General features: G+C 36.9%; 1 protein-coding gene across 2 annotated transcripts; it reads left to right on the forward strand.

Moving 5' to 3' along the window:
• The first annotated feature begins 1285 nt into the window (after positions 1-1285).
• Positions 1286-21207, forward strand: ppm1f (protein phosphatase, Mg2+/Mn2+ dependent, 1F). Of its 2 annotated transcripts, none has more exons than XM_079814882.1 (8): positions 1286-1408; positions 3688-3925; positions 6249-6379; positions 11784-11986; positions 14255-14443; positions 15975-16118; positions 16494-16587; positions 19506-21207. In XM_079814882.1, exons 2-8 carry the CDS (start codon positions 3750-3752, stop codon positions 19841-19843), a joined length of 1275 nt encoding a protein of 424 aa, XP_079671008.1. In that variant the 5' UTR covers positions 1286-1408; positions 3688-3749; the 3' UTR covers positions 19844-21207. The 2 variants fall into 2 exon arrangements, with proteins under 2 accessions (XP_079671008.1, XP_079671009.1); XM_079814883.1 differs by having other exon boundaries at positions 1302-1408; positions 3741-3925.
• The last annotated feature ends 1943 nt before the right edge of the window (positions 21208-23150 follow it).

The raw sequence follows: 23150 nt of genomic DNA on the forward strand, positions 1-23150 counted from the left end.
AAAAATGATATTTTATTCATATGTTATGATATGTCCTCTGTAGTTGACACCAGGACTGAGTTGTTAAAAAAATTAAATGACATGAAATTGCATGTATAGGCAAAAACAATGGGATTTATTTTTAACTCATCAATCAATTTTTAGGTTTCAGGTTTTTTTTTTAAACAAACTTTATTTAAAGATGATTTTGAACTATGTTATGAAAGATATAATGAAATGCATTCATATACCATTTTACTTTATGAAATATGTGGGTGAAATGACAATACTTGGATTTTCCCATTCAATACAATGTATCTATTCACTGCATCTAATTTGCATATTCATGTGTTCTTGGTGCAACATGTAATGAAAAAAGAAGTGTAATAATGGGAGGAAAAATTGGCAACATTTTCAAAATAATATCTAATATTTCATAGGAATATTGATATGTAATTTCTTTCCCTGTTCACTTGTTATGTCTCCAAAATGCCTGATAATCATGATTTAAATCCTGGCGTCCTCTACAGTGGTCATTTATGAAATCAATGCCCTGTTCTGTAACAGAAAGTCATATTTTGATTAGAAACCCCATAACATTTTCCTGAGATGTTGATTTATAACAAACAATTTGAAAATTAATCAGATTTAAATTATAATTAAAAAATATGATCATATTTCCATAAGAGTGCTCAACATTAATGTCAGCCATTTTTAAAGACCAAGAAGAAGTTGTTGTTGTCCTGGTGAAACCTCCAAACATTTGGTATCCCTGCAAAGCCCCGAATGTGCTCTTTACTGGACATCCAGACTGTGACATGTGACATGTATGATGTCAGAGAAATTCACTAAAATATAACGTCCACTATAGTGGACAAAAGTCTATTCTTGGGTCCCAGGAGGATATGTTTAGGGACAGGCCATTTTAGTTTTTAATATTTTGAGATTACCCAATAATACTAATATTGTATAATATGTATTTTCTTTTTCTATCCAATGGCATTTGTCCATCTTAGTGCATCTTTGCATAAACAAAGAAAAAGAAAAGAAAAACGTCAGAAATCACTGCTTAGTAGACCTTGGCTTATGAATATTAACTACGTACATGAATGACTGGACGCTCATTGGCTAGCCCATTAAAAGGAAGGTATTAATATTCATAAGATAGGTCTAGCTCCGCCCAGGCAGCCAAATCGATCTGACAACCAAACGGATTGACTTCATCCTATTCCGCGCCTCACACGTTTATTCTTATCACTTGTGCTTCGTTATGTTTGCACTTCCTTTCTGTCCCTGTGACTTCCGCAGATGGATTGGCTTTTGTTGTGTAGTGACTGAAAGGGCGTGCGTTCATGCACGAGCACTTCAAACCGCACTCGTCAGGAAAAAAGGGAGTGTCGGCATAAAGCAACACCAACCATTCGCAAAGGTATATACAGCACGTTTATGCATGTCTATGTTCTCTTTTATGTTGTTAATTAAACTAACCAGTTGCTTATTTGTAGTTGAAGGCCCGGTTGTTCTGCTTTCAAATGGCGACAGTGCGTGCAATGTTATTCGTAAGAAGTCATGCTTAAGTTACACCATGAATCCTTGCAGTTATAAACTAACCAAAATTACCTGTATGCAATGCACTGCAGTTTGAAAGAAGTTCAGTTTTGCTGGGTTAGGTTAGTAATGTTCCCAGATATGTGGGTAGTACTGCATTCTAGATACATATTTGCATTTTGCAACAGAGAAAGAGTTCCTCACCTCAATAGTAGTAAATGGATATCTTTGCGGATAATATGGTAATATCACAATGCTTTCGTTACATTTCTTTATGTTTTCTTTCGTTATATTTAAATAATCATCAAGCGTTAAAAAAAACCCAGTTGTGTCCCCAACGACGCACTGTACACTATGCACGTATACACTATGTATTTATGCATTATGTACTCAACCGTGGCGTGTAGTGTATGAGCTTTAGGTTATTTTGTCATCAACATCGGAATCTGATAGCCCCTCCCCCTCCGCTACGCAATTAAAGCTGCGACAGTCGAGTGCACGAAGAGTCCCAACATTCCACACTTCGCGTTGATTGATTTAGAATTTAAAGTGCACTTTTTCTTTTTTTTAATTATTAGTGTGAACATACTATTTATACTTAAAAAGGTAGTAGAATAGTGCATAAGTATGCGAATTGGGACGCACCTCCTGTCTTTTATAGTTCGGACCATAGATCGGAAAAAAATATGGGCGACGCGACTTCATTCTCTTCCGCTGTAGAAAAGTGAAGCCACCGGAGGTCCAAATATGGACCACATTTGGGACCGAGTAGAGTAGAGAGCAGGAAGTAGAGCCGATTTATCAAAAGCCTGCCCTCACTCTCACAGATGCAGAACAATTCACTATGTCGGTGTGAAATACGCAGTTATGGAAATGTAGAAATTAAAGCTAAAGCTCCGATCTCCTCCCGAAAATCCCGAAAAAAGTCAGTTGGTGCCTCAGTGACAACTTCACTCAGAGAAGCTGTCAATCTTCCCTGTCAATCATGATGTCTACCCCCCCCCCCCCGTTTTTAATGCATTAAAAAATTACTAATATCAAACTTATTTAAAAACAACAACAATTGAAATGAAATCAGCGTGATAAAAATGGCCTAAAATGACAGAAACCAACATTGGTAAAAAAATTATATGAAATCTAATTTAATTGTTTAGTTTGTCTCGCGTCCATTAGAATACACGGAAGGGTGGGGGTTATGACCTTTACTGGGACCAACCACCTGGGGGCGATCGAGGCGCGGAGGCTTCAGTTTGTAACACCAGTGCTGCAGGCTTGGTTTGGACCAAGTGGCAACCTCCCGCAGTTTCTCTAGAAGCCAATACAGAAGTGACTTAAAGCTGCTGTCCGTAACTTTTTTTGTGTTCAAGATTTACAAAAATTACATACTGAGAAATGTACAACATGAATCCATTTTCCAAACCGTGTTTTTGTCTTACCCTGAATCATTATGGTACACTTATAATAAATGTTTATATTGGGACTATTTCAGACCGGTCTGGTAGGAACCGTTGCGGAGGAGCACAGTCCCTGCGTGACTCACCAGAGACATAAACAGAGAGAAGTAGCTCCGGCCGCAATGTTCTTCCGCAAGACGCATGCATTTCTGTTTATTAACCGCTAGAGCACAAAAAGTTAAGGACTGCAGCTTTAAACTGCAATTCATCGACTGGCCGCTAGAGACAGGCTCCAGAAGGGAGCAGAATCTCATTGAGCTCCATGTTAAAATGCCCAACTTTACAGCAGAAAAAAAAACATGTTTACAGCCTGGTACAAATTGTGGTTTTGGTCTATACAGCTAATTTTGCCCTTCATGACAACTGTGACGCGCTGCCAAGATGGCAACGGACAGCTCGACCCGACTTTACGCTTCAAAACTGCTCTTCAGATTCCTATGGGGGACATCATGGACACTATGTCCTGATTTTTTTACAGTCTATCGTTTGGACCAACGGGTAGCCCCTCCCCCAAAACCATGCCATTGGATATTGACAGAGGGTCACCTCCGATGGTTCTGATTGGCTAACACTGTCATAGGCCGAGAAAAATGTATAGCAACATAATTGCTTTTTGAAGTACTTTTAAAAGTAGACAGGTTCTGGTGAAGGTGGTAATGCGTGAAGTTATATTGTGTTAATTTTATTTGATTTATTTTATGTGTAGAGTCAAACATTCAAGTTTGTTTTGGACATCACTGACATCCTACTTTGGTAAAGGTCCATACAATGAGTTGTGCGGAGCAAGGCGATGCTGCAAAGTTTCTCAAGAGTTTTCTGGAGGAGTTTCCAAACCCACTTGGCACAGAGGATCCGCTTCCCGTCAGTCCACTTAGCCGTAAAGTCTCCCTGCAGGAGGTGACGGGAGAGAGTCTGGATCTTGGCCTCCGCCTGCTCTCAGCCAGGTTTGTTACGTGCATAATCTGCATATCTAGTTTTTATTTTAAAGGTGCACTGTGTAAATGTTAGCAGCGTCTAGCGGTGAGACCCTTTGAGAAGCGCATAGAGAAGCTACAGTGGCTGACACAGGACAAAGATGTCGTCTTCTGAGACAGCAGAGAGTAGCTAGATCTCTGTAGAGCAGTTTGTCCGCTTAGGGCTACTGTAGAAACATGGCGGCGCAAAATGGCGACTTCACTGTAAGGGGACCCGCGGTGTATGTAGATAGATATGGCTCATATTAAGGTAATAAAAACATAACGGTTCATTATGTCATTAAGGTCTTTATACACCACTGAAAACATAGTTATGTATATTATATTGCATTTCTGTCAATAGATCCTCATTAATATTTCACACTGCACCTTTAATACATTTTTATAGACACATTTTTTATTGATTTAATAAAAAAAAAATCTATTTATATATTTAGTTAGTTAGATCTTATGTTTTATTTATTATTATTATTATTATTATTATTGTTATTATTAAATGACTGTTTTTCCTCTAAACCCTTCCGGGCTCCTGAGGTTTCCCTCATTTATTATTTATTTATTTACTTGAATATATTTTAATAATTAAAAAAATATTTTTTAGTTATTTAGTTAGTTATATCTTCTAATTATCTTGTTTAAAATGAGAGAGAATTTTACACTGTTTTTCTCTAAGCAGGCTCCTGAGGGTTCTCAAATTTTTTTATATTAATATTTTATTTCAAGTAAATTATTTATTTTTATCATTTTTTATTTATTTTAATAATTGTAATCAACTTATTTAGTTAGATAGACCTTATGTTTTATTATGTATATATTTATTTATTTTTACACTGTTTTTCTCTAAATATTTCCACAAATTCCCTAGCACTCCCTTGTGGGCCCCTGATTGAAAACCCCTGATGTAGGTTTTTGCAGAAGAGAAAATGCATTTATATTTTCCGTTAGATGGCAGACTCCTCTCTCGGCTTCATGTTTGTGTGTGCATGTCCTGAATTTATTTTCTAAAAACATGTACAGGATTTTTAATCCACAAGTGGGCCTGAAATGTTGCGACAGACCTGTCCTCTTTAACCAGAGGAGGAGCGTTCTCTCATTCCTGTCATTCCTGCCTCTCTCTCCCATTTGCTTTCTCTGGGTATTTGCAGACAGTATTTGGCCCAGGTCAGCATGTTGCAATATGCATGAGCTGATTAAGACATTTGGTGCTTTTTTCCCAGTGACTATCCGTGGCAATCCAAGCATTGGAAAGCAATGGTGCAGAAGTTTTAAAGTTTAAATTAACAATGGCGTTTTTGTTTTATCTTTTTCTGTATCCTTTTCTCCCTCTCCCCTGACGCATTTCTCAGGGCAGACTTCCTGTCTGTGGAATCACTATTGTTATACCCACTTCCTGACATTTAGACTTCATTTCCTCTTTGTTGGAAGCTGTGCCGAATGCAAATGTCTGCACAGTGCAGATTTGTCAGGTTTAACCCCTTACATGATATGATATAGGTCAGAGATGCATGACAATACCACAGCTCTTGATAAGTAGGACAAAAGGGGTTTTCTTTTCTGACATCTTGCTGTTATGTCATTAGATAATATCTCACACAGCCAAATGCTCTTTTTAAATAGATGTGTTGTTATGAGTGGGTGGTTGGGCCATTTGCCACTTGTTGCTCCAGCAGGCAAAGTGCTAAATCTAATATTAAAACAGAACATATTCACTAGTGCAAGATGTGCTTTTTATTCCACAGTTTGTGAGGGAAAAACGAACATATCATAATAAATGTATTTTCATTTGTCAACCGAATTTTTACTTGAACATACTCTATGTACACTTCTATTCAAATGATTTTTTTCCCTCAAAGAAATTAATAATTTTATTCGGCAAGGATACATTAAATTGATCAAAATGTCACAAATGATTCAGTTTTATTTCAAACAAATGTTCTTTTGTACTTCATCAAAAAAACAAAATATTTGGCAACACAGCTGTTTTCATCATTGATGATAATACATGTTTCATGAGTATCAAATCAGCATATAAAAATAATTTCTGAAGGATCATGTGACACTGAAAATTCAGCTTTGCCATCAGAGGAAAACATTTAATTTTAAAATGTATTCAAATAGCATTTTGTTACTTTTAAATTGTAATAATATTCCGCAATATTACTGTTTGTACTTTGATGAAATAAATGCAGCCTTGGTGAGCAGAAGAGACTTCTTTTTAAAACATATAAAAAATTGTAAGGACCTCAAACTTTGGAAGTTATTTGAGATGTATTTTATTATATTTTGTTTAAAGAAATGCCCCATCCTGGCTGGGTGCAGCGATGTGCAATGCTGCTGTCACTGAATTGCTTAAAGATGACCTTTCACCTCACTACTGCCCCAAAGATGCTGAACAGCAACCGGAGGATGAACAGGGAATTGTTTGTGAGTGATTCTCTTGATTTGATTCTTGTTCTTTTCTGTTTTTGACATTTTGGGTTATTGTATGTTGTGTGAGTGTGTATAAAATATATATATCATGCACGATTATTTTTTTATATGAAGTTATCTTTAGAAAATAAGACTTTGGGCCTGTCGATCATAAACATCAGTGACTAATAGGCAGAAAATCCTAATGAATTAATAAATATCAGTAATCTATAATGAAGATTTAACCACTTCAGCTCTGCAGCATATTTAGAATTTTTTTAGAGAATTAGGTGTATCTGAATTTAAAAGAGTGCCCTACCCACATACATTGGAGTAAATTGATAAAAAATGGTCTCATTTGACAGAAAACACTCTAAATTTTAACACAGTGGTGGAATATTGCACATATTATATTGTATTTATTCACAATTTTATGATAAACATAGATAAGTCATATTTTGATTTATTTTTTAATTAATTTGTTATTTGAAAATCTATAATTTTTAATCTGTTTGGCCTTTATCCCTTCAGAAAGTTTCTGTGGATTCCACTAGGTGTCAGTAAGCAGGGAAAAAATAATTATCTTGATATCTCCTTCCAAAAAAAAGTTATTGAGATTAATCTGTGCAAACCATCTAATAACTCCTGCTCATCTCCATTGATTTTCCATAGCCGCTGAGAAATCAAAAAGAAGGCTCCGCCTTCTCAAATTTGTAAAGGGAGATCTCGGGCTCTGATTGGTCTAGAAGCATCATCGACATGTCTATAGAGAGCTGAGATACTCAGCTTTTTTGACGTATGACGCAATATGTGATGACGTCATCAAAAAATTGCGGCTAACAAAGACGATCAAAACTAAGGATAATAAGGGTATTAGTCTGCATCACATGTTTTGATCTGGACATCGGTGACATATTACAGTGTCATTTGGCCATGCATGCTCACAGACATGTGAAAATGGTCTCATTTTGAAGAAAACAACCTAAGGAACGAGCTGATATAGCGTTTGAGGCTATTAGCTCCACATCACGTTAGTGATCCGAACAGGAATATGACTCATGTGTTTGCTTGTTCAAAGGAGTCATTTCCATCTTTGTGATTCTTTTGATAATAACGTTACTGTAAAGTGTTGGATCGGTGAAATAAATAGGGTAAGAGCTTTCATTTGATTCAGACCTTATCTTTTTCTATGTCACATAAATGCAAAAGTGATTGGGTTATCAAGAAAGCTGAGGTTCTAATCTTTCAAACGATACCATATAGGTCTAGTTTTGTGGTGTACAACTTTTTTTTTTTCAAACGATTATGATGCAATATTGGACCCACGGGTGGGTCTGTGAGGGGGTGCAGAGCTGAAGTGGTTTAAAGGTGCAGTAAGTGATTTCTGAGAAACACTGTTGATATTTTAAATCAACCCAAACAAACACACCCCTCCCTTCATTGCTTCGCCCCCAAAATGCACAAACACGCAATGCAATAGTGGATGTCTATTTATCATACCTGAAGCAAAGAAATAATTTTGCGTGAAAAAATGAGCCAATATAACGAATGAAACACAAGGAAGAACAAAAAATTAACACACAGTACACAAGAATATATATATAATTATAATAATTTGTTACATTTATATAGTGCTTTTCTAGGCACTCAAAGCACGTTACATAGAAGGGGGAATCTCCTCAACCACCACCAATGTGCAGCATCCACCTGGATGATGCGACGGCAGCCATTTTGCGCCAGAACGCCCACCACACTCCAGCTTATTGGTGGAGAGGAGACAGAGTGATGAAGCCAATCGTGTATACAGTGAGGAAAATAAGTATTTGAACCCTGCTATTTTGCAAGTTCTCCCACTTAGAAATCATGGAGGGGTCTGAAATTGTCATCGTAGGTGCATGTCCACTGTGAGAGACATAATCTAAAAAAAATCCAGAAATCACAATGTATGATTTTTTAACTATTTATTTGTATGATATAGCTGCAAATAAGTATTTGAATACCTGTCTATCAGCTAGAATTCTGACCCTCAAAGACCTGTTAGTCTGCCTTTAAAATGTCCACCTCCACTCCATTTATTATCCTAAATTAGATGCACCTGTTTGAGGTCGTTAGCTGCATAAAGACTGTCCACCCCATTCAATCAGTAAGAATCCAACTACTAACATGGCCAAGACCAAATAGCTGTCCAAAGACACTAGAGACAAAATTGTACACCTCCACAAGGCTGGAAAGGGCTACGGGGAAATTGCCAAGCAGCTTGGTGAAAAAAGGTCCACAGTTGGAGCAATAATTAGAAAATGGAAGAAGCTAAACATGACTGTCAATCTCCCTTGAACTGGGGCTCCATGCAAGATCTCACCTCGTGGGGTCTCAATGATCCTAAAAAAGATGAGAAATCAGCCCAGAACTACACGGGAGGAGCTGGTCAATGACCTGAAAAGAGCTGGGACCACCGTTTCCAAGGTTACTGTTGGTAATACACTAAGACGTCATGGTTTGAAATCATGCATGGCACGGAAGGTTCCCCTGCTTAAACCAGCACATGTCCAGGCCCGTCTTAAGTTTGCCAATAACCATTTGGATGATCCAGAGGAGTCATGGGAGAAAGTCATGTGGTCAGATGAGACCAAAATATAACTTTTTGGTCATAATTCCACTAAACGTGTTTGGAGGAAGAAGAATGATGAGTACCATCCCAAGAACACCATCCCTACTGTGAAGCATGGGGGTGGTAGCATCATGCTTTGGGGGTGTTTTTCTGCACATGGGACAGGGCGACTGCACTGGATTAAGGAGAGGATGACCGGGGCCATGTATTACGAGATTTTGGGGAACAACCTCCTTCCCTCAGTTAGAGCATTGAAGATGGGTCGAGGCTGGGTCTTCCAACATGACAATGACCCGAAGCACACAGCCAGGATAACCAAGGAGTGGCTCTGTAAGAAGCATATCAAGGTTCTGGCGTGGCCTAGCCAGTCTCCAGACTTAAACCCAATAGAGAATCTTTGGAGGGAGCTCAAACTCAAACTCCAGAAACGTGACTGATCTAGAGAAGATCTGTGTGGAGTGGGCCAAAATCCCTCCTGCAGTGTGTGCAAACCTGGTGAAAAACTACAGGAAACGTTTGACCTCTGTAATTGCAAACAAAGGCTACTGTACCAAATATTAAAGGGTTAGTTCACCCAAAAATGAAAATTCTGTCATTAATTACTCACCCTCATGTCGTTGGACACCCGTAAGACCTCCGTTCATATTCGGAACACAAATGAAGATATTTTAGTTGAAAGCTGATGGCTGAGAAAGGCTTCACACAGGCCTCCATTGGCATTCAGTACATTGACACTTCCAAGATCCATGAAAGGCACTTAAAACGTCGTTACAAAGTCTATCTCACCACAGTGGCTCTACAATAATCATACAATGCGACGACAATAGTTTTTGTGCGCAAAAAAAAAATCAAAATAACACCTTTATCCAACTTGTTCTCGACTTCCGTGTATGCCTCCACGACGCATGCGCGAGAATATGACGCAGATCCGGCGTTCGGACATATGACCCAGAAGCGATTTGTTTACGAGCAGAGGAAGACGCGCGTGTCTAAGCTGTTGGATTCTACATTGATCGTGCTTTAGGTCTCGGCGTAGTGCTCAAAATGGAGCTTAAGTGTGTATTTCATCGATTCCCGAACACCGGCGCTACGTCATATTCTCGCGCATGCGTCGTGGAGGCGCACACGGAAGACAAGAACAAGTTGGATAAAGGTGTTATTTTGATTTTTTTTTGCGCACAAAAACTATTGTCGTCGCATTGTATGATTATTGTAGAGCCACTGTGGTGAGATAGACTTTGTAACGACGTTTTAAGTGCCTTTCATGGATCTTGGAAGTGTCAATGTACTGAATGCCAATGGAGGCCTGTGTGAAGCCTTTCTCAGCCATCAGCTTTCAACTAAAATATCTTCATTTGTGTTCCGAATATGAACGGAGGTCTTACGGGTGTCCAACGACATGAGGGTGAGTAATTAATGACAGAATTTTCATTTTTGGGTGAACTAACCCTTTAACATTGATTTTCTCAGGTGTTCAAATACTTATTTTCCTCACTGTATATATGATTAGGAGGCCATGATGGACCGGGGCCAATGGGCAAATTTGGCCAGGATGCCGAGGTTACACCCCTACTCTTTATCGAAGGACAACCTGGGATTTTAATGACCACAGAGTCAGGACCTCGGTTTAACGTCTCATCAGAAGGACGGTGCTTGTTACAGTATAGTGTCCCCATCACTATACTGGGGTGTTAGGACCCACACAGACCACAGGGTGAGCACCCCCTGCTGGCATCACTAACACCTCTACCAGCAGCAACCTAGTTTTCCCAGTTGGTCTCCCATCCAGGTACTGACCAGGCTCAGCCCTGCTTAGCTTCAGTGGGAAACCAGTCTTGGGCTACAGGGTGATATGCTGCTGGATAATGCATATATACAAGCAAGAGTTGGTTGTTAGTCTCCATCAGCTCTAGACAAACAATGAACTGTCCTGTTACTATAGCTAACTTTACAACAACAGCATATCTTAGTTCTTTGAAACATAGCAAACTCGATGTGGATGTATTGAGCAGAAACAACGCAGCCTCTGCATCCCATTTCAGGCCTTCCCACTTCGGTCTCTCCAGCGCTGGAAAGCTTTTCTAATATGAGTGCAGGTCCTAAAGCTCTTGCCTGATCATAACCCTTCTTTATCCAGTGATATTCCTCTGACCCTTTTCTGTTATGTAATGTCTCTCAGGCAATCTCTCTTTCTACAGTTTGTCTTCAAATCTCCCTCTTGCTCACTCACTGCGGATTTGCTACAAGTGTGTTGTGGTGCTCGGTCCTAGAGGTTGTATTTTTATTGTGAGATGAGAGGTGTCTGTTGCTCTTACCATTGGAGAAACTCTAAAAATAGATCAATTCAAAACAAATGTTTGAGAAAACTTTTGAAGATTAGCCAATGGGCTGTCGATTCATTAAATTATAAAATTAAGCTTTTCCACACAAAAGCGGTTTATTCAGTGTAGTGAAGCGCCTCTATTGACATCCAGTAAAAAAAAATTAAGCTTGCATTATGCTTTTTTCGGCTAAGTTTGCAGGCTTGCCTTCAAGTGGCTTTGCTTGGTCCGATCCACTTTCAACAGTGTTTTTCAGAAATCACCCACTGCACCTTTAATTCTCTGTATGGCACTGCCTTCTAGTGTTCAAACAACTGTAGTACATGAAGGTACGGTTTTTACATTGTTTGAAAACGTATCTCTCCTAGGAAAAGTTCATGCCTGTGTTGTTGACTCTTTACATTATTTCAGTCTGTATGACTTCTAGGAACTTCTTCTATTCAATCAATGTAGCATCATGATGAGTGTATGTGTCTGTGTGACCCTTCAGTGTTACAGTCTGAGCCACTGCAGCGCCTCTTTATAAATAAATTGAGAGAGGTGGGTGTGGCCTGGCAGAAACAGCTGCCCAGTCCTGGTTCTTCCTCTTCACGGACACACAGCTGCTCTGTTCACGCCATTAGAAACACTCGCAGAAAGATGGAGGATCGTCACATGATCTTGAAAGAGTTTAACCAGCTTCTGGGATTGAAGGTGAGGCAGCCACATATTTCCTCTAGCCTTGAATGAAGACCATGTGCATAGCATACCATACCAATAAGCAACCAATAAGAATATTTCACTCTCATATATACAGTGGGGAGAACAAGTATTTGATACACTGCCAATTTTGCAGGTGTGCCCAAAGCATGTAGAAGTCTGTAATTTTTATCATCGGTACTCTTCAACTGTGTGTGACGGAATCTAAAACAAAAATCCTGAAAATCACGGTGTATGATTTTATAAGTAATTAATTAGCATTTTATTGCATGACATAAGTATTTGATGCATCAGAAAAGCAGAACTTAATATTTGGTACAGAAACATTTGTTTGCGATTACAGAGATCATATGTTTCCTGTAGTTCTTGACCAGGTTTGCGCACACTGCAGCAGGGATTTTGGCCCACTCCTCCATACAGACCTTCTCCAGATCCTTCAGGTTTCGGGGCTGTCGCTGGGCTATACGGACTTTCAGCTCCCTCCAAAGATGGGTTCAGGTCTGGAGACTGGCTAGGCCCCTCCAGGACCTTGAGATGCTTCTTACGGAGCCACTCCTTAGTTGCCCTGGCTGTGTGTTTCGGGTCGTTGTCATGCTGGAAGACCCAGCCACGACCCATCTCCAATGCTCTTACTGAGGGAAGGAGGTTGTTGGCCGAGATCTCGCGATACATGGCCCCATCCATCCTCCCCTCAATAATGTGCTGTCGTCCTGTCCCCTTTGCAGAAAAGCATCCCCAAAGAATGATGTTTCCACCACAATGCTTCACGGTTGGGATGGTGTTCTTGGGGTTAGACCTCATCCTTCTTCTTCCTCCAAACACGCGAGTGGAGTTTAGACCAAAAAGCTCTATTTTGTCTCTTCAGACCACATGACCTTCTCCCATTCCTCCTCTGGATCATCCAGATGGTCATTGGCAAACTTCAGACGGGCCTGGCCATGCGCTGGCTTGAGCAGGGGGACCTTGCGTGCGCTGCAGGATTTTAATCCATGACGGCGTAGTGTGTTACTAATGGTTTTCTTTGAGACTGTGGTCCCAGCTCTCTTCAGGTCATTGACCAGGTCCTGCCGTGTAGTTCTGGGCTGATCCCTCACCTTCCTAATTATCATTGATGCCCCACGAGGTAAGATTTTGCATGGTGCCCCAGACCGAGGGAGATTGACCGTCATCTTGAACTTCTTTCATTTTCTAATAATTGCGCCAACAGTTGTTGCCTTCTCACCAAGCTGCTTGCCTATTGTCCTGTAGCCCATCCCAGCCTTGTGCAGGTCAACAATTTTATCCCTGATGTCCTTACACAGCTCTCTGGTCTTGGCCATTGTGGAGAGGTTGGAGTCTGTTTGATTGAGTGTGTGGACAGGTGTCTTTTATATAGGTAACAAGTTCAAACAGGTGCAGTTAATACAGGTAATGAGTGGAGAACAGGAGGGCTTCTTAAAGAAAAACTAACAGGTCTGTGAGAGCCGGAATTCTTACTGGTTGGTAGGTGATCAAATACTTATGTCATGCAATAAAATGCTAATTAATTATTATATATCACATACAATGTGATTTTCGGGATTTTTGTTTTAGATTCCGTCTCTCACAGTTGAAGTGTACCTACGATAAAAATTACAGACCTGTAATTGTTTTGTAAGTAGGAAAACCTGAAAAATCGTCAGTGTATCAAATACTTGTTCTCCCCACTGTAGTTCTGTGTGTATATCCAAATATGCAATATTCATGAGCTGAACACTACCGGGATAATATTGGTAGTTAAAATGTTTTGGGACATTTAAAGGTGCAGTGTGTAGTATTTATGTAGATCTATTGACATGAAGAAATGCAATATAATACACATAACTATGTTTTCAGTGCTGTTTAAAATTTAAATAAAAAGGTCAAAATAAATGGAGTCAATTTATATTTAAAATGTAAATTCTGCCATTCTTTACTCATCATTTGTTCCAAACCTGCTTGAAGTTCTTTCATCTGCTAAACACAAAAGATATTTTGAAAAATGTTGGTAACCAAACAGTTGATGGACCCCATATGACTTCCATAGTAAAGAATAAAAATATTGGTTTGGTGACCAACATTCTTCAAAATATCTTTTCTTTTGTTCTGCACCATAAGGAAATCAATACAGGTTTGGAACAACTTGTGGGTGAGTAAAAGATGACAGAATTTTCCCTATCCCTATAATGCCGTCTTTAAATACTTTTCTGTTTGGACCAAAATTGTGTCTAAGGCATGATTCTGATTTCCGTTTCTCTTCTGTAGGATGGTGTGGATCGAGAGTATTATGCAGTGTTTGATGGACATGGAGGGGTGGATGCTGCCATATATTCTGCCACTCACCTGCATATCATACTGAGCCAGCAGGAGGTGCTAAAAAGCGATGCTGCCACAGCCTTCAAAAGCAGCTTCACGCAAACAGATGACATGTTCAAGATCAAAGCCAAGAGAGAGGTAAGAACAACCAAAAGAGATGCGAATGCTTGCATTTTTCTAATTTATAAATTATATTGTCAGCATATCAATTTGAGTGCTAGAAAACTATACAGTTGTAATCAAAATTACAACTTGGATGCATGTAAAACTATTGTATGAGACCTTCAAAATAAAATGAGGAATCATTAAAATAGCATAATTGGAGCACTTTAAATAAATGTAAAAACATATTGCAGATTTTAGTGTGATCTCAGGCTTTTGAACCAGACTGTATGTGCAACTTAAAAACCTCATTCGGTGAGCTGACATTCGTGTTGACTTTCTTCGAAGAGTACACTTGTTTTCCTTTAAACAGGTTTTTTTTATTAGCCTATCTGCTTCTGAAAAAACGGCACAATCAGTTTCAGCAGTTAGATTATCTCTCCCCTTATTTGTCAAGCTGGTGCATTCTGTGGAAACTCACGATGGAAATAAATCTTTTCACACCTCTCCCACTTCTTAAGATGCAACCGTTATGTGTATCTAATGTTCCTACATTGTAATAAATACAGATAAATATAGTCCATGTTCCCCCTGTGGTTTAAATATATGGTAAGAAAACGGTGCAAGCTTGCTGCAAGTCTCTGTCTGCCTCCACAGGTACAGATATGAGTAAGCGCTTTCTTTTTCATTGACACGGACGGTGCAAGTAAAAAATAATTCATTTTACTGATAATAATTGACATGCACTTGACGGTTTATATGGACCAGTTAATACCACTTAATAAAACGAGTAATTATCTATTATTTTTATGAAAATGTTAAATTTTTGTAAGCCTTAAATTATACCAAATTAGTTGAATGAAGTGTCATTAAATGGTAAAAACATTTAGTTGAGTAATTAAATTTTTTGGACGCATTGAGTTTTTTTTTTTTTTGCATTGTGAAATTTTCAAGCAATTAATAGTTGCCAAAGTATTTAGTTAGTTAGAATAGGAAAAAAATATTTTAATTTTTGTGAAATAAAAATATTAAATGCTACTAAATTATTTTATTAAATTCTATTTAATTACATTTATTTTATTTAGTGCAATTAATTTTGAATAAAATATCACTTTATTTTATTCATTTGCTAATTATTTTATTAGCATTTTAATGGAAAACTAAATTTGTTATTTCATTTTAGTGTAGTACATTTTTAACATAATTGCACAATTTAAAAAATATTAAATATAAATGAGTACATACATTTTTTTTAACCATTAACATATTTTTGCATAGTGAAAATATTTACGTGACAATTAAGCACCCACTGCAAAAATAGTGTTATGTGAATTTATTATTTTATTACTTTACATTATTTAATTTAGTTAAGTTCATTTTGAACATAGCACAATAAAAATGAACAAAAGTTCAGTCTATGCTGATCTAAAAAAAAAAAATTATCACAGTGTTGTTTTAATGTTATTTGTAACTATTTTACTGTATTACAGTAATGAGAACCATAATTATTACTCCCAGTGACCACAGGATGGCAAACTAAACATTCTTTTGTTTCTGTCGTCTTCAGCGTCTGCGCAGCGGCAGCACTGGTGTGGCTGTCTTACTGACCTCTGATCGCCTGACTGTCTCCTGGCTGGGCGACTCTCAAGCTATGCTGGTCCGACAGGGAGAACCAGTGACCCTAATGGACCCACACAAACCGGAGAGAGAGGTACGAGACACTACAAGCCACTGCTGACCAGTAGAGACAGAACCACAAGACCGTATCAGATGCTCCTCTGTTCTCCGTGAGCAGCTGAAATGTGAGACAGAGGAACTGACTGCTGACCACATGCTGAATCAATATTAGCGCTGTAGGCTGCATACTTACTACAGCGACTGAATGCCAGAAGAATTAGAATGGTCCTTAGAGAGGCACTGATTGACAAATTTGTGTTTCTGCATGCAAAATACGTACATAATTAAGTAGTTCTACAAAAGATTTTGAGATTTGTAATTAGGAAAATACAGGGGTTTTCGTTATAGGATGTAAAAGATCCAGTATTTTGACTGTATCCTGAAAGATTTTGCTTGTGCTTCTGTGCAGGATGAGAAGAAAAGGATTGAGGATCTGGGTGGATGCATTGCTTTCATGGGTTGTTGGCGGGTAAATGGTACCTACGCCGTTTCCAGAGCAATAGGTGAATGTCTCGCAGCCTTAAAACAACAGCAAACCAGAAAAACTATATTTTTTCCTTTTTCCATTCCAGTGCACTACTTGTTCTTTTTTTCACTGTAAACACGCGCTAGTTGAGCGTCTTTAACCGCTGTGTTCACCAGCATCTCGCTCATGACACGTGGCACTCACGTTTAAAGTAGTTCAACTTTGAAAAAAACACGTCTCTAGACCTTGCACTTCTTTTTTTCTTTCCACTGACCCGCCTATTGCGTTTTTAACAGTGTGCAGGGCCGGCCCTGACCAATTTGCTGCCCTAGGCAAGATTTTACTTGGTGCCCCTTGTATCAAGGTTTAGCACTACATGTTTTCAGTCTAAGTTGCGGAAACACTGGTACTGTTTTATTTTTTTAATGCATTGATGTTTTTAAATTTTTATTGTTGTTGTTTTATAATATGTGCAGTCCATTCTACCCCGTCATTATGTTCATGATATTATTATTATTAATTTTTTTTTAAAAGGCTGATGATAGTTAAACTATACAAAAATAGCACCTACGCCACATTACAGCCTAAACACAAATAACAAGTAATTGCATCTAGCATTCATGCACAGACTATTGAGAACTAGCAAAAGTGTTTGTTTTCCAGTAGATAGCAGCAAACTTCCACTAATATGCACATTCATGTTTTCACCATGAATTAAAATGAGAAATTTAGATATTTAATGTGAAATTTACATAAAATGTTGCTATTTTAAATAAACCTGTATATAAATATCATTACTAATTTGGGCAAATACTTTTTAAAATGTCCATATGTCCCATTAAAACTGCGCAACTGTAGAATAAAAACATTAGGCTATTAAAAAAGTTATATTACATGCGTTTAAAAATCAGATTTTTTTTTTTGACAAAATACACTATCTGTGGCCACTGGAGAACCCAGAACCGCTGCTTGCATATAGTTTAAGGTAAAACTGGAATTAATTAGCGTAGATTAGTATTTTACTACTATGCAATTAAATAAACTGTTCATTCATTACACCACTTTACGTCTTTTTACTGCAAAAAATGCTCTTCTTATTTAGTATTTTTTTCTTGTGTCCAGTCCAAACATCAAAAAATTCTTAAATCAAGATGTATTTACTAGTAAAATGACATTAGATAATTTTTTCCTTGTTTTCTGGGGGAAAAAATCTAAATGAAGTGAGTTTTAGCTTAAAACGAGCACAATTATCTGCCAAATGGGGTGAGAAGAATTATCTTATTTCTGTTTGGGACAGAAATATGAATATGAATAAAATAGTATCAGTAATACATTTTGGCGCCCCTATGGATGAATGGCGCCCCTAGCATTTGCCTATTCCGCCTATGCCATGGGCCGGCCCTGACAGTGTGAACTGGTTTACAAGTTTGGCTGGCCGATATATTGAATATTCACAAGATATTTGAATATTCATCAATGATTTTAATGTGCTTTTTATTTGTTGATTAGGTAAAAATATGGACGTTTTTATGGTGTCTCTGATTTAAATTTCAGTGGCGGAAAAGAAGATTTACGTTCATGAATTATTTCAAACTGTCCTGCCCATTTCAGATTATATTTCTCAGAAATGTTCCAGGAAATGGTCTTTTTCATTTACCTAAATGTGTTAAAATATATGTAGGTAAATATTGCTGATTATTATGATGCTATATTGGTGCATATAATGTAATTTGTATTTGTTCATGTAGTGAAAAACAGTATGGGAAACTAGATTCTTACATGCATTAACATTTTGAATCTATTATTTAAAATGTAATTCAGGGCAAATACATACAAAAATATTGAGATATATTTTATTTTATATATCGTATTGTAAAATGTGTTCATATTGTAAAATCGTATTGTAAAATCCTGAAATTAAAAAATAACAGGATTCTTTGATGAATAGAAAGTTCAAAAGTACAGCATTTATATGAAATAGAAATTGTTAATTTGATGTTTATATGGGGAAAATGTCTTGTTTGTCCCTGGTAGGTTCAGTCCTGTGCAGTCAAAACAGTGTGAGAAACTAGATTCTTACATGCATTAACATTTTGAATCTATAATTTAAAACATAATTCAGGGCAAATACATACATATCAGGATAAATGTTGAAAAATATTGAGATGTATTTGTTTTATACATCATATTGTAAAATGTGTTTCATTCCTGTGATGGCAAAGCGGAATTTTTAGCATCATTTCTCCAGTCAGTGTCACACGATCCTTCAGAAATCATTCTAATATGCTTATTTGATACTCAAGAAACATTTCTCATTATTATTATTATTATTATTATTATTAATGTTTATTTATTAATATTATTAAAACAGTTTGTGCTGCTTAATTATTTTGTGAAAACTTATATATTTTTTTCAGGATTCTTTCATGAATAGAAAGTTCAAAAGTACAGCATTTATATGAAATATACATATTTTATGCCATTATGAATATCTTTACTCTAACTTTTTTAATGAATTTAATTACATTTGAATTTTTACTGAAAATTTGTAATTTGTACTGACCCCAAACAATCTTTGAACAGTAGTGTTTAGTATATATGTGTAATATATATATTTAGCTGTATTTTTATATTATATATGTGTATTTTTATCTTTTAACGGTAGTGTATTGTGTGCATATATTTGTAATGTATATTTTTAGTTGTATTACCCAGCTCTATTTATAGCTAAATTGGTCAATTTGCTGCTATTCTAAAAATAAAAAAAAATGTATTTATTGTAGTAATTATTTATAGTGCAAGTTAGTAAAATACATTTTATATATATTTTTTTCTAATCCTCAAATGGTGATTTTGATCAGAAGCCGTATATGTCTTTTTAATTTATTGTAGTATTTATTTATAGTGCAAGTTAGTAAAATACATTTTATATATATTTTTTCTAATCCTCAAAAGGTGATTTTGATCAGAAGCCGTATGTCTCTAATGAAGCTGACAGCTCATCGGTCCAGCTGAACGGGGATGAAGATTACATCCTCCTTGCCTGTGACGGCTTCTTTGACGTGGTTCGGCCTGGGGACGTCCCGGGGCTGGTCCTGGAAGCTCTGAGGGAGGGCAGAGGCTCTGGTGAGGACGTGGCCCAAAGTCTGGTGGCCCAGGCGAAAGCTGCTGGATCCAGTGATAACATCACAGTTCTTCTGGTGTTCCTGAAGGAGCCGCAGCAACTTTTGACCCACGAGACGAGCTCCAGAACAGAGGAAGTAGGAGCTACGGCTGCAGCCACAGTGATCTGAAAGTGGGAATAGTAGCCGATGGGTCTTTTCACCATCTCAAATGATATGAGTTGTTGAATTTGAAAAGAATATGTGATTGAGGTCATCCAAAACGAGTCCATTCATGCATTCAGAAGAAAGCATTGAACGCCAGTGAAAGGCGTTTCCTTGTTTTTTTTTGCCAAGAATGTCTGATCCTTGGTCATTTATTTACTCTCTTTGTTGCTAAGTCTGAACTTGCCTTCATTTTTAAACAAGATGTTTCCGTCTTTTAAGTATTTGCCTTGTTTTTACCAGCTTATATTTACATTTACTGGTGCTTAATATCTCATAAACTCTGTATTACCTTTGAAAAACTGTAAATGTGCGATCAGAGCGTAGTTTGTTGGTTGCGCTCCCTATTTGATACGACTGTTACAACGGAGAGAAAACTAATGTGAATAGTCTTAACAGATACAGTATTGCATTGCGTTTCGGACCACGTCGGCTTCAATAATGAAATAATCGCCCCCGTAAGGCCTTCAGCTCTTGTCAGCAGATGTACTTATCCAGTGTTGTAGGTGGTTAGTATATAAGACTGTTATTTATTTGAAAAAATATATATATTTATGGCTGTACTTTACTGTGTAAACACACTTTCATGTGCCAAAACTGTATTCACAAGTCTGACTTTGCCAAGATCGTATCTTTGTTGCTGAACGCCACTGCAGTTTTGTCGAAATGTACCGCAAACCTTTATTTATGCATATAATTTCCTTGTTCGTTTTGTTGCAGTGCCTTTTCCCTCTAAATATCAGTGTTAATATCGGGCGTGTGTGTGTGTGTTGTATTATCATAGCCAGACTTTGCAAACCACACGTCCCGCATGCTGCAAGTCGTCTCACATTACAGTCGCTCAATATTTTGAAAGCCTTGTGACGAGTAGCTGATATAGTAGCACAGTCACTATAATGTGATAAGGCCAAGAATATCGGTAACCTAATGGATACCATATGAGGAAGGTGAAGACGGAGTGATGTGTTGATTTGGTGTTTGTATGGGGAAAATGTCTTGTTTGTCCCTGGTAGGTTCAGTCCTATGCAGTCCCTTCTATATTTAAATAAACAAGGAGTGTTTGAGATTACCTTACAATGCACGTTGAGTATATTGAACATTTTCCAAGATATACAGTGGCATCCTAGAGTCTGAGACCACAATGAAAACCTGTGATTTAAAATATTTACATAACCATTCAAAAGTTTGGGGTCGAAAGATTTTTTTTTTTTTGGATCAAAAATACAATAAAACAGTAATATTGTGAAATATTAAAAACGTTTAAATATTTTAATGTATTCCTGCAATGGCAAAGCTGAATTTTTCAGTGTCATTGTGCTGCTTAATATATTTGTGGGAAAAAAGGATTAATTTTTAAAAGAACAGCATTTATTAAAAATTGAATTTTTTGTAACATTTATAAAAGTCTTGACTTATACTTTTGATCAATTTATGCATCCTTTCTGAATACAAATATATATTTTTTTAACCCCATATATTTTATATTCTTTTATTTATATATATGTGTATATATATAAAAAATTTAAACAAAGATTTAATGATGTAAAAGCATTTTTGCTAGTGGTATCAGACTTTTGGACCTCACTGTATATTGTAAATATGTTATTTCCCCTATATTGACAAACATAACAATTGCTCTTCCAGTTTAGATGTGGGATGGTAATTCTGCAATGTGTGAATTTTTTTCTTTCTTTTCTCCTTTGTATCTGTTTTGCAATTGTCAATGACTGTAAAGGCCAAAAATCTATGCACCAGATCAGCACTGAGTTTATTAGGAAATGGGATGGGGAAATGTGTGATCTCACAGTAGTTAATTATAGTTTTCCCTGTTTAAATGCGCAATGCCTTAATGTCATAGTTCTGTCATCATTTACTCAGCATAATTCCAACCCTTTTTTCTGTGGCACACAAAAGAAGATATTTTGAAAATTTTTGTTTTGGACCCCATTGACTTTCATTGCATGGGCAGTTGAAACATTCTTCATAATATCTAGTCAGTGATGTAAATTATGTCAGAATTTCCATTTTGAACCATTCCTTCTATATTCACAGCAGTGCCAAATGAAATTGTTCATTCAAAATGTGCTTTGATCTTGACCTCTAATGCATTTAATATTCTTAATGTTGAATTTTTAAAGAGTTTGAGCACTGAACTACGTGTTTTGTCTGGTGAAAGGAAAGATAAAGAAATGTTGAACGTATGCATCAGATTTTTATGATGGTGAGCAATTTTTTACAGACTTTTTGCCTGCATTTTTTTTTTTTTCACAGGACATTTTGTAATGGTTGCTGTTTGTATTTCTAAAAAGTGAACACTGCTCTCACAGGACATGATAAAGTGCCTTATCTCAATGTACTTTTTCAGAATCAGCTTTGAATCATTTTTGTACAGTTAACTTAACTGATAAACCTAAGGATCATACTCTTTTTGGACCTAACGTTGTCTCCTTACTGGCTGATGTTGTGTACAAGTAACGTTTAGTGAAGTTTTATACTGGATCAAATAATTCAAATTCCACACTGAGTATACAGTACATAGTGAATTGTGTACCTAAATGTTCTCGCATGTGGTAATGCTGATGTCAGCGACTTATTTTATGTCTGTTAAAACATAATAGTTGAATGTGAGTGCTGTCCTGTGGTATTTCCCAGCAATTCTGGGAAGCATTTCTTATGCATCTTTTCATGGACATGGAACCAAACATAGGGCTTTAATCTCATATAATGTGAATAAAGTACTTTTCACATCAGTTTGGCGTCTGTTTTTTTTTTTCTTCAATACTTTCTTCTGTGACTGCACTAGTGGTTTACACACTTGCCAGTTTGAGTTTAGCTCTAACGTGGTTAGCACAAGTAAACCACTAAACTATGTACTTCAGTTTACCATGGTCTCCTTTCACAGGAGCTTACACTCATGAGAACTTTTCAGACTGATTCAAGATTTGCAGATGAAGCAAATCTAGTACACAGAGAAAAGTGTACAGGCATGATTGTAGTCACGTTATATCGCATCTAACCTAAAAGTTTGTGTTTATATAATATTTGTGTGTGTACGGTATATATAAGTAGGCCTGTGTGTTTATAGTATGAATATATATATATATATATATATATATATATATATATATATATATAAATATATATATATATATATATATTAGGGCTGTCAAAAGATTAATCGCGATTAATCGCATCCAAAATAAAAGTTTGTGTTTACATAATATATGTGTGTGTGTGTACTCTGTTAATTATTATTTATATATATATACACACA

This window comes from Gobio gobio (assembly GCF_949357685.1).
Source record: "Gobio gobio genome assembly, chromosome: 4".
Lineage (NCBI taxonomy): Eukaryota > Metazoa > Chordata > Actinopteri > Cypriniformes > Gobionidae > Gobio > Gobio gobio.